The 12,667-nt window shown below is 39.8% G+C and overlaps 1 protein-coding gene across 1 annotated transcript in view; it reads left to right on the plus strand.

Moving 5' to 3' along the window:
- Positions 1–769: 769 nt before the first annotated feature.
- The window catches only part of LOC107388870 (voltage-dependent calcium channel subunit alpha-2/delta-1), a 114,904-nt gene continuing 103,006 nt past the window's right edge, over positions 770–12,667 (plus strand). The window contains exon 1 of the mRNA XM_070550392.1: positions 770–1,066. Coding sequence (XP_070406493.1) covers positions 981–1,066 — 86 coding nt within the window. The 5' untranslated portion in view covers positions 770–980. The remainder of the gene's footprint in view (positions 1,067–12,667) is intronic.

The following is a 12,667-nucleotide window of genomic DNA, read 5'->3' on the forward strand; positions in this document are numbered from 1 at the left end:
GAGAGAGCAAGCACGATGGTGTGTGGTTGCCAGGCAACGGCTGATAACCAAATCCCCATGCATCTTGCTTGTGCTGCCTTGCCCCTCTCTCTCCGGGGCTGAGACAGACAGAAAGATGCTCTTGCAGGAACAAACTTATGTCATGATTGCATTTTAATTACTTGAATTCAATAATCTGTCATTTTAGATTTTGGTACATTAACCTTCTAACTAATCTGTAAAACAAACAAACTATTTGATGATGAATTAGACAATCAAGAGACTGTGATTCTTTTTGTTTTTTCCTTATCTCTCAAGGGGTCATTTTCACTTGGGGCACCATTTTAAATTAATTTATTTATTTATTGCTGCCTTTGATTCCGGTCTCACAACATAAGCAAAGTTTTAGCAATCACGGCCACATCTCCAAGTTGACAGTGAAATGTTGCGGGGCATTTTAAAAAGCAATCGGAGAATCTGTATTCAGGGTGCGTTTGATAGTGTGGGTGGCAGTCACACCCTCCTTATAGCAGGTGTTTTTCATAGCAAAAAAAAAAAAACTATTTGTGACTCGCAATGTGATGATGGAGGTCAGACAGTGACATCAAACTAATCGCATAAAAATATGTCATACCTCAAATAGCACAGGAAAATGAAGGTTATATGTAGGATTTTGTAAAATTGCAACTCTGTTTATTTATTAATTTATTTTGACGAAAGAGACAAAAAGGAGAAAGAGAGCGAGAGAGAAAGAAAGAACGAGAGATAGAGGGGGAGTGAGAGACGGACTCTGAAATCTCCAGCACAGGTACCTGTTAGAGCGCAGGATGCCCGGCTGATCGGATTATAGGTGTCAGGGCTTGTTTATTTGAGAGGGAGGAACAGATCGCCACACGCGCGCACCGCTTGCGCACGTCGCTCCATTCATCCATCGGTGGCGACGCGGAGCCAGGCAGATTGGATACTGACGCACATCGGGGAATTTCCCCCCTTTTCCCACAATGGATACCTGCAGGGTGCAAGCCTGGGTGTTCTTGCTTCTATTGTGTCAGGAGGGGTGCGTGTCGGAGTTTCCGACTCAGCTCATGTAAGTACAGCCTCTCTAATCCTTATTCGACCTGTTAGGGCTTTGAACTGAGGCTGCTTTATTTCTATTGTGGAAAAAAGCTTCGTTTCCAGTGAGCCACTCACTGTGTGGTGGTGGTAGGGTTTGCAGAGTACAATACGTGGGTGTGAGACTACCGGCTGGTCATCTTTACAGAAACACATTGATGGCAGAGTATTTTATCTCAGTTCTGTCTGACAGCACTGATTGATGCTGGCCACCAAATTGGGCAGATTGTCGCTGGTGGCCAGGCTGAGCTGTGACAGCTCCTCAGACAAGTTGTATAGGAGTTCCAACAGATCCCCTTGAGCTTAATGCTACATTTAAATCACAAGGGTTGGTCCTTGTCTGCCATGACCTTAATTTTTAATGAGCTCTGCCTCCCTTAGGCTACAAGTTGTTATAGAAACTAGCCAAATTTGATGTCTTTATATCGAATAGATTGGGAATTGTTCCTTTCATGCTGATATTAAATGTAAAATCAAGAAAAGCTGGGTTAACAATGTTCACCAGTTTTAACCCATCAGGGGCAGGTCACCAGCTCAGCAGAGAATAAGGTTAAACTGATTTCCCCAAATTACATTAAACTGAACAATAATATTAGAATTACAGCAGTAGTACATAGGGTTGTCACGGTGGGAAAATTTAACCTCACGGTCAGGGCCGATTAACACTTTGTTGTACCCTGGGCAACAATATTCAAGGGCCCCATCATCACGACCCAAGGATCACCATAATATGGTCATTTACAGAATATTTTACTGTAATATGCAGTAAATATACCCAATACTTGAATGCCTGATGTCACGTAACCTGCTCAGGGTAACCTTTGACCCACCTCGTGTGGACTGACCAATGAGGAGAGGGTCTTGAGGCCCTCTCTTCATTGGTCAGTCTGCATGAGACTGACTCTCAACCGTTCTCAACTGACGTTCAAAGCCATAGGCAGTGAAGCGTCTCTGTGCAGCGCAAAAGCCCGGGTGGACAGTTTGTTTGGTGATCATATTTCTATTTCCAAACAAGAGGACAGGGGATCTGTGCCTATGACGTCACACTATGGCAACGCCACACAAACCACGTTGGGACCCATTTTTTTGTAAGAACTAAACTTAATATCAGATTCTGCCAATAAAAGGTCTATAGAACAATTCATATGTAAATATGTTGCTTATTTGTTGTAAAATCTCATTGTTCTGCATTAGTGCTGCAACAAGGTTTTATTAAAAAGAAATTATTATACCTTTTGTTTTACTACAGCATCGGTAAGTTTCCTGTGCATGATTATTAAGGATGCTTGTTTCAGCTGTGGGATTAGACGATAGGATCAATGAAAAAATAAGTTGTCACACACTCCATGGAAACTTTCAGAGAATCCACAAATAGTGGCTTTCAAATAGTTTTGTTACTTTTTGCAAGTTTAGAAAGCAGCAGATGAGAAGCATGTCTGATCATTTAGTTTTTCATCTGATAATATTAGAACATGTCAGTAATGTCTGAGGAGCTTTTTTTTTATATATAAACACTGTATAACTAACACTACTGGAGAGGGTATGAATTACACAGAGGCTTCTGGGGAGCCAAAAGGGGTGGGGGGTGTTCTGCTTTGCCTTGGCCCCCAAAATGCCTTGAAACGGCTCTGGGTGTGTGACTGAGTTTTGAAGGTGATCTGAATTGTATCAGATGTATAAATATTACTTGTGTACAACTTATTGTTTTATACAGGTAAAAACGTGTAGTGGAGATAAATCTACATTTTACTTTTCAACACGTTGTTTTGTTTTCTTGTTTTTATTTAACTATTTTACTGTCCTGTCTGTCTCTCGTCTTCCATCTCCTCTAAACTCTCCAGAAAAACTGTTGCCTGTATTCTTACTTTTTCACCTCATCAGTTACTTTTGAGCAGATCAAAGCTTCTCCTGACCACAAAGGGGAGTGTGCGTTTCGATGCTGCGTCAGTGAGGTGAAATCACCGCAGCGCAGGTGATGAGCTCCGCAGTAGCAGAGCGCTTCAGGCACAAATAAGACAGAAAGTAGAGAACATGTGCGGACATGTACTATTGTGCATTCATTATAGTTTTTTGGTTGTGCCACTTTGAGAATGGACCGTGCGCTGGACGCAGCTGCCTGGAGCGCAACAACGATCAGCGCTGTGCCGCTTTCTGTGCTCTCCGCTCAAAAGAACCGCTGGTAGCTGAGAGTCCATAAATGATGTGATATAGCTAGAAAACTTTTCTCCGGCTCCCCTGGATGTGTAGGATATCTAGCTCCCCCATAATTCGATCCCTGCTCCTGGATGAAAAACCGAACATTTTCATCAATACAAGAAACCCGCCCGGATGCCCCGGACAGAGAGTGAAAAGTGGACATGTCTGGGGAAAACTATGGTCACCCTAGTTTAATATAAAGCAGGAGATTACAGATACAGTATTTTGCTCGTGCCCTTGCTGCCCTGGGCCCTTTAGAGTTCGTGGACCCCTGGGAAATTGCCCATTTGCCCATATTGTTAATCCGGCCTTGCTCATGGTTATTGTGACCAAAATTATCACAGTTTCCGGTATTATCGCGGTATTGTTTTTAAACATGTTACATTTTCAGACAACTAAATAAACCCTGTATATCAGGAAAATATTGTCCTCAGTTTGTGTCTAAATTTTGCCTAAAATTCTCCCTCAACCCAAATCCTCGGATCACACATTTTAGCTAAAATGCTAACGTTAACTTGCCTTGCGTTGACTGTAGAGTTATGGGTGATGGTCACGCAGATGTGTCATGAGATTTGAAGCATTGCTGCCTTTGACAGACACTTTCTGCACGTGCTGCAAACAGGATAGCCGTCTTCTATCAACTGTCCCTCGGCATTCTTCAAATATCCCAAAAATGCCCATACTTCTGACTTTGTCTTCTTTGAGGGATAAAAAATGTCCTGAGAGCTGCCGTCTCCTCCTTTGACCATTATTTCAGCTTTAGCTTCAAAAAAGTTTTGGTTGTAAACAACAAAGTGGGCATGTGCCACCGGTAATTTCAGCAGATGATACGGTGGCTGGTAAGGATCACCGCGCCTTCACCGCAGCCACGATAATCCACCGAGATAACATATATTTTTTTAAAAACAAGATGGTTATTATTGTTGTCAACTTTTTTACCGGGTATTACCGCTACACCGGTTACCGTGACAACCCTAGTAGTGCATGTGTTCAATTCAACCAAATATTGTATTATTCAAAACTCACATTCAAGAAAAGCTCATCAATGTTTCAAAATACTTTTATTGGCTACACAACATGCAATGAAATTTGTTCACACACAAAACAATGGAAGAATGGAAACATGCACATTTATTCTTCCACTTGTCCATATATAAATTCCCATCTCATCCTCCGTGGGTGGTCTCATCCTTCCAAGCTCCCGTCCTCTACCAGTGGCCTGGGAGCTTGAGGGTTCTGTGTAGTATCTTAGCTGTTCCAACAACTTCACTTTTCTGAACTGAGATGTCTGATGTTTTTCCTGGGATCTGCTTTAGCCAGTCCTCTAGTTTGAGGATTACTGCCCCAAGTGCCCCAATGACCACGGGCACCACCAATGTCTTCAGTCTCCAGGCTTTCTCAAGTCCTTCTTTGAGGCCGGTACTGCTCTAGTTACTCATGTACCTTTTTCCTGATGTTGCCATCACTTGGTATTGCCAATCAACCACAACATATATATACAAATTTTCTTGTTTCAAGTTAAAAAAAAATCTGCATGGGGTTAAGCAAAAGTTGCTTATAATTCCAAATGATAGCAAAATAATCTAAAGTTGGATTTATTTGCTAGTCTTTGCAGTGTAATTAAAACAAAACGCCACACTGCACATTACATAAATTATATTTTATGCATTAAAAACTTTACATTATTTTTGCTTTGTTTTATTCTTACATGAGTGCTGATAGAAGAGGTATGGAATGTTTTTGTTGCTGATATTTGATGTTGCAAAAACAAAACCACAATCCAGCTCATCTGAAGTAAAAAAAAATAGCAACACTTTGGTAAAACCTGTTTGTAGATAAGTTTATGTCCTGCAGTTGTTGCTGTCTTGCAACAAACTAATGATGGGTTATGAGAGACTGTGAAAGGAGGGAAAGAGTGCAGAAAATTGCACTCACTAGAAGGATGCAAGAAAACGTGTCCTTGTTTGAAGTGTGCATGATGACAAGAATGCTCAAACACAGACAAAATAAGCAAAATGGAATCAAGTAAACCTCACCAAAGCTCTCCACTGGATTACTCTGTTTGAACAGTTGGGAGAAGATTTCACGGACAAGCAGTGTGGACAAGGGGCTGATTTCTTTGTAAATCCAAACTTATTATAACTTATTATTAGCTTCGCATTTTGAAAATAATACAATTCCTTCACATTTTTAAGAAACTATAAACAACAATGGAACAAGAGCCCTTTTAACAATATATGAACATATTTAAAGACATTCCCATTATTTTGAAGTGTCTTTATAAATGAAAGTCATAAATATATACCATTTTTACTCACTGTAGAAACTTCCAAGCCGCTGCTTGGACAAGTCATATATACATATTTTTAATTCAAGCAGATACACAGTTGGAGCACAGCTAAGACCAATGTGGGCATCACAACTTTTGGAAAAAAACAACTAATACCTTTCTTACCATAATAACACCCAAGCATATTTAACACCACCATGAATTTGCATTATACTGGCATTGTTGCAGAAGTAATACAAACATCTAGTTGGATTTGACCCCTGGACGCACCAGGAGTGCTAAATTGTGCTGCTGCAGGCAAAAAAAGTATGCTTGCAAATGACCACCAGTAATCTTTTGGAAGTCTATGCTGATAATTAATGGAGAAGAAATACAACTCTTGCAGGGTAAAAAGGTGGTCATCAGAGTTTAATTCAATGATGCCATTTCCAAGTTTAGTATCTGTGCCACAAAACAACAAACACTTACTTTGCCTCCTGGGTGGGGTGACTAGATCCCTCACCAAATGTGGGACCGATGGGAATTTTCATAAGTGAAATTAATTCTATTAGAAACAAAAAGCTTTTTTTGTCTTTTTCTGCAGGTGTAGAAGCAGACTCTTGTTCATTATTGTTTATTTTTGTGGGACCCCCCCCCCCTCCTCTCTCCCCACCTTTTCTTTTCCTTTCTCTTTCACCTCTGTCTCCGTGTCTGGTCGGAATTACAAAGCATTCAAAAACAACTGCGTTAGTGAAAGTTACAAATGATATTCTCATGGCCTCAGATAAGAATCTTGTGTCTGTTCTTGTCATGCTAGATCTCAGTGCTGCTTTTGACACAGTAGATCACAATATTCTTTTAAAAAAGGAAGAGGAGAAAGAATGTCTGGGGCAAACTAGTCCAGAGTACTTTCATAGGTGCAAACAAACAGAACTAACGTTTCAACACATTGTGTCTTCTTCAGAATTCAAACTGAAGAAGACATAACCTGTCAAAACTTTAGTTCTGTTTGTTTACACCTATTAAAGTACTCTGGACCAGTTTGCTCTAGCCATTTTTTTCTCCTCTACATTTGATGTCCCATGGGCTGTCGGAGCACCTGATGTCCCTCTGGATGATGCGCGACGTGCTCTTCTATTACAGTGTTTTAGAAAAGCTTCAACATGTTGTAGCAATCAAAGGAACAGCGGTAGGCTGGTTTAAATCCTACCTGTGTGATAAATTTCATTTTGTAAATGTACATTAAAAATCTTCTTCGTACTCCAGTGTTACTTGTGGAGTAACACAGGGTTCAGTGCTTAGACCGATTATTTTTTACTATATATGTGCTTTCAATTTGTAAAATAATTAGACAGCATGGGATAAACTTCCACTGTTATGCTGACGATACTCAGTTATATTTATCCATTAACCCTGATTAACCTAATTGGTTAGGTAGATTACAGGCTTGTCTTGAAAACATAAAAAAAATGGATGACTCTAAACTTTCTGCTTTTAAATCAAGTCAAGACTGAAATTCACATCTTTGGACCAGAAATTCTGAAAAAGAAATTGCTTAGTCAATCACCTGACCTGAACGGCATTAAATTAGTCTCCGAGATAAAAGTATTGAACCTTGGTGTTATCTGTGACCAGGACATGTCATTCAAAACCCACGTTAAATAGGTCTGCATGATTTTCTTTTTCCACCTTCGGAATATTGCTAAGATTAGAAGCATCTTTTCTAGGAGTGATGCTGAAAAACTAGTTAATGCATTTATTACATCAAGACTGGATTACTGTAATTCATTACTCTCAGGAAGTCCACAGAATGCAGTTAAAAGTCTTCAGCTCGTCCAACGTGCTGCAGCCAGAGATCTGATTAGAATTCAAAAGAGAGATCATATCTCTCCAGTTTTAGCTTCCCTACATTGGCTGCCTGTTAAATTCAGAATAGATTTTAAGATTGTCCTTGTCACATATAAAGCGCTTAATAATCAAGCTCCATCATACATCAATGACCTGATTGTTCCATATGTTCCTAACCGAGCACTTTGCTCTTAGACAGCCGGTTTACTGGTGGTTCCCAGAATATCTAAAAATAGGATGCGAGGCAGATCTTTTGGCTATCAGGCTCCTCTCTTGTGGGACCAACTCCCAGCTTTAGTCCGTGAGGCAGACACCTTGTCTATTTTTAAGACTAGGCTTAAAACATTTTTCTTTGATAGGGCCTAAGGTTAAAATCTGATGTTAGCCCACATCTGGACAATTGGGGGAGTAAAGGGAGGTGGAGAATACAGTCAGTAAAGACAGCTCTCTCTTACCCTGCCTCCAACATGCCTCCATCTAAAAGGCTAGGTTATCCAGAGTTATCTAAGTAGTTATGCTGCTATAGGCTTAGACTGTTTACTGACCTCTTTCCACACTCTATCACTTTTTTCTACAATTTGCTCTTCAACTGTATTATTTCCTGCTATTTGAGCTGTTAACTTTATTTTTTCTCTAAGTGTTTTTCTTCCCAGAAGAATCTACAATGATGTTCTGCTGAGCTGTGGTGCCCTCATGGAGGGGGCCATCAGCTTGAACACTGCTTCTAACGTGTGTGTGGGTTGGAGTTGGTGTGTGCGTGTGTCTGCTCTGTCTTCTCGATACCCAGTGAGTCGTGGCGGATGGCTGGATGCCAGGATCCTCTGGAGGTTTCTTCCTGTTAAAAGGGAGTTTTCGCTAAATGCTTGCTTGGTATGATGATTGCTGTAAAGAAATTGACTCTAGCTAGTGGCTCGATGCAATTTGCTGGATTCCTTACATAGGAAACTTTTTACTGCTTGGCTTAATGAACTGACCTGTATTGGAATGTTTACTGTGTGAAGTGCCTTGAGATGACTTGTTGACATTTGGCTCTATATAAATAAACTTAAATTCAATGGAATTGAATGACGGTGTTAAAAAGACGAACTCACTGCAAGGTGATAGATTTTGCTTTCGGTTCTACCAACAAACACTAGGGGGTGGTAAAAGCAAGCCCAAACTGCCTAGTTCACGTTTCATACCATTTCTTCTCCAGTTACTACAGCTTAACTCAAGCTCTTTGCAACTTCTATGATGGCTTTGAATATATTCTGCCAAAATAATTTTAAAATTCATTTAAATTATTTTAAAACAGTTCCCTCCTTTTAAAAACTACAATAAATAAATGCAGCTTTAAGCAAAATTTCAGAGTTTATCGTAAATATTTAGGGAAGAGGAAATAAAAACATCACTGACTTAAATCTCCGAAAAACTGATCTAATCTTAGCATTCTGACTTTTTTTCTCAAAATTCTGAGAATAGGTCTTAAAAGCTTCAATTCTCTCAGCATTTCGTTAACGTGCTTTAAAAGGATTTAGCTTGTATCTAAAACTAAATAACCCTAGTCTGTCTTAAAACCTCTTTTGGGTTTTAGCATGAACCTCTCTGGGAAACCTGCTTTTAAACAAACCTATTTTTGTGACTCGGATTTTCGGCACCGTTTCATATCAGAGTCCTGGCTGTAACACGAAAACCAACTCTGAGGAAAATCACAATGACTTTTTCAGAGTCACCCTGACTAGCTTTAACCACAAGTCTTTACTGTTACAGCATTTTCTTCACATTTCCTATCATTTTAATAGTTCAGGTAGATGCTAGTTGGGACCTGTGTTAAAGTCACGCCTCCTAGTTTGATTGACAGCCACAGTTTTCTCCACACAGTTTATGTAAGATTTAAACTCGTAGCAGGAGATGTTCAATAATGTGGGAGAGTCCCAATTTGCTGGATGTTGGAAAAGTAATGAAATTTCGGGGTTGTCCCGGACAAAGCGTGACATCTGGTCACCGTACTCCTAGGCGTTAGTGTATAGCAGAGCACCGGATGTTGTTTTGGTGTATTCCAGTTGGTGTTTTCATGCCTCATTCCATTTTACTGTGTGAACTGGACAGCCTCTGTCTTTATCTCTGTAATGATGCGTAATTAGAGTGTAGTTTAACACAGACGCCCACTGAGGTGTGTGCTGTGGGCCTGCTCATTACTCCCTCAAGTTTCAAGTGATTGTAGCACAACATCTGCCTCTCTGTCTTGCATTGTGTCTCTGCCTCACATTGTGTTCACAGTCATTTGCTCTTCCTGTCTCTGTAAAGCAATGTAGGGCAATGTCTGACCCAGTTGTTTTTTTCGATGTGTGTGTGTATGTGTGTGCCTGAGTGTGAATGTGTGTTTAATTATCCAGTATTGTGCCACAGGCTGCAGTAATCAAAGCTCAGCAACCAGAGCAAAAAAATAAAAAAATAAAACAGGAAAAAAAGTTGCGACCTCAGCTCATCTATACAAACTTCATGACTTTATATCACTTTTCTGAATTAGTGTTTTTCTAACACTCACATAAGCCAACCTTACCGTGTATGTTATTAAAGGTAAAAGTGAGCTTCATTTTACAGCTTTCATGAAACATTGTTACGTTTGAACAAGAAATATACAGTAGTTTGATATTTTATCATGAGAAAAGAAAATGCATTTGAGAGTTCTTGTTTGACTTTGTTGAGTGCATGTCACTGAAGTTATGGATGACAACTATGCTGTAGGATCAATGTGCTTCAGTAATCAGTAAGTCAGACAATAGATGTTATTACCTATGACCAAAGTGATATTTAGTTGGAAAACATCATATTTCTCTGCTGTTGTCTACTTCTGGTAGTTGTTTTACCACATAATGTCTCAGATTTATTGTACTGGCATAACCCTAACCTCCAGACACGCCCACCTCCTGCAAAAGGAGACTCAAAACCACATAGCAAATGGCAGGAGAAAAAAACCCAGACCATGACAGAAGGCTCTCTGATTTGTGGGTAAGAACATCTCTATGTGCATGAAAGTAGTTTAACTCTATCTTATGAACATTATGTATGAGTGTAGATAATGATTCACTTGTTAAACCAAACATTACTGATCATAACATCAAAATGTTTCATTGTAAAATTAACCCTTTGATGCATAATGGTCACTACAGTGGACAGGTACTCAAAATTGTAATTTATTTATTTTTGCTATTAAGCACAGCTGTTGAAGACTTAATTGCATTTGAGCCCCTCCATTTGGACTTCAGTAAGTCAAGCCAACATATTTCATGTTCAGAATGCACGCTGTCCACTGAGGTGGACGTGTAATAAACTATGTGTAAATCAAATGTTACAAAAATATGTAAATATGAAATTTGTTTCATTCACACCTAAAGATGAATGAAAAAAAAGGTTTAAAAAACCATGGTCGAAGATTTCATAATTCATGCATCAAAGGGTTAAAATTCATTTCAACTTCATTGAATTATTTAATGATTATCTAACTTATGAGTTGTAAAAGTTCATCTTTTGTCCTGTGAAGCAAGCGGATAGATAAGGCCGCAGCTTGGCAGAGAGGAACCTTGAGAAAGGAACCTGATGTTGGCAATCAGTTTCACGTTGAGAGGATGGTTTGGACCCAAAATGCAGTAACCCAGGATGACACGAGGCAGAAGTGGGTATGAAGTAAAAATCTTTTTATTTTAGGGGGCTGGGCATAAATCCAAAGGCAAATGCTGGCAAAAAAGGCAAAACGGAAGCTCTTTCATGAGCAAGATCAGGAGAACACACGCAACAGACAAAACAACACTGACAACGACAATGGACCGACAGGACACTCAGACAAGACGGGGCTTAAATAAATTGGGGCATGATGGGAGGCAGATGAGCTGCAGGTGTGTGGGGAGAGGACCAGGTGAAAGCAATACTTAATCAGGGAGGGAACTCACATGACCTAAGAAAATCCTAAAAACAAGAAAAGCAACCACATAACTAATATTCTAAAGGGAAGGAGAACTACAAAGACTGGTGGGACAAAACATATAAAAGAGACTAATAAAATGAAAAGCTGAAACTATAAACACTGCAGAGGGTTGACTGGCTGCGGAGGGGTGACTGGAGAAGACTAAAGGAACACAGGACCTGAGAGATATATTTGGAAGGCTGAAGACCAGGGGACAAATGGGGAACACAAAGAGACACATAAATGAGACGCAGACAAAGGACACATGAGGGCGCTATGAAACACAAAAGGAGAACCTGGAGTGGGAACCGGAGGGGCTGGGGAACAAAGGGACACAGAACATGACAATCAGAGTGTAAACACGCAGTGGCGAATCTTGCAGCTTGGAAGATTAAGAGATGCAGAGAGGCAGATTCATGTCTGTAGATGACCGGTCACTGAAAAGGTCAAACTGTAGATGAAAACTGACCCTTCCTGGATGCTTCAATTTTCCCTGGATGCTTAAATTTTCCCTCTAATGAAAAGCTGTTGTGGATTTCTGCAGGGTTTTATTGTCATATGTAATGCTTATGTCCCAACTATGGCTGTCCACATCAAAGAGGAATGGTTTGTAACGTGCAACACATACTGTATAGTATTGCATGCATCACAATAATTCCAAGGATTTTAAATACCATCATATTCTTACAATAGAATTTTCTATTTGTCCCAAATGAACCCAGCATTTAAACTTTCTATGCAAGAAGTCAAAAACTGGAACAGCAAACACCAATATTCATATTCTGACTTATTTTTTCCTTCTAAGTGTTTCCCAGTGTGTTTCTCCCTCTGGTAATAGCTCTCCCGCAAACGGTCTCATCTTTCTCCTTGTGTGTACTTACTCTGAACTTTCCTCAGTCACTGTATATTTTGTGTCTCTTGTGTACTTCTACTTGTTTTAGCTGGTCTTTTAGACCCCTTTCTCTTTTATCCCCCCTGTTAGCAGATTTGTGTGCCAGTTACTCTTTTAAATACTTTCTCAAATACATATGTGCATTAGCACAGCAGCGGAGATAGTTTTCCATATTGAATATACATCTTCAAGTGTTTATCCTCCAGTGTGTATACATCAGGGAATAAACATTTCTTTATGAATTGGAAGGATTGCAGATGAGTAAGTGCAAAGGTCATTAGGTATTTAAAAAGAATATTTTCTCATGTGGTCATAATGTCTCATGACTTGATATTTAGTGATTCATTGGGTCCCTCAGTTTGAACCTCCATGACATCAGGAGGCTGAAGCCAAGACTCAGGTCTTCGATATAAAGATAGATGCTGAT

Source organism: Nothobranchius furzeri, chromosome 4 (genome assembly GCF_043380555.1).
Source record: "Nothobranchius furzeri strain GRZ-AD chromosome 4, NfurGRZ-RIMD1, whole genome shotgun sequence".
In the NCBI taxonomy this organism is placed as follows: Eukaryota; Metazoa; Chordata; class Actinopteri; order Cyprinodontiformes; family Nothobranchiidae; genus Nothobranchius; species Nothobranchius furzeri.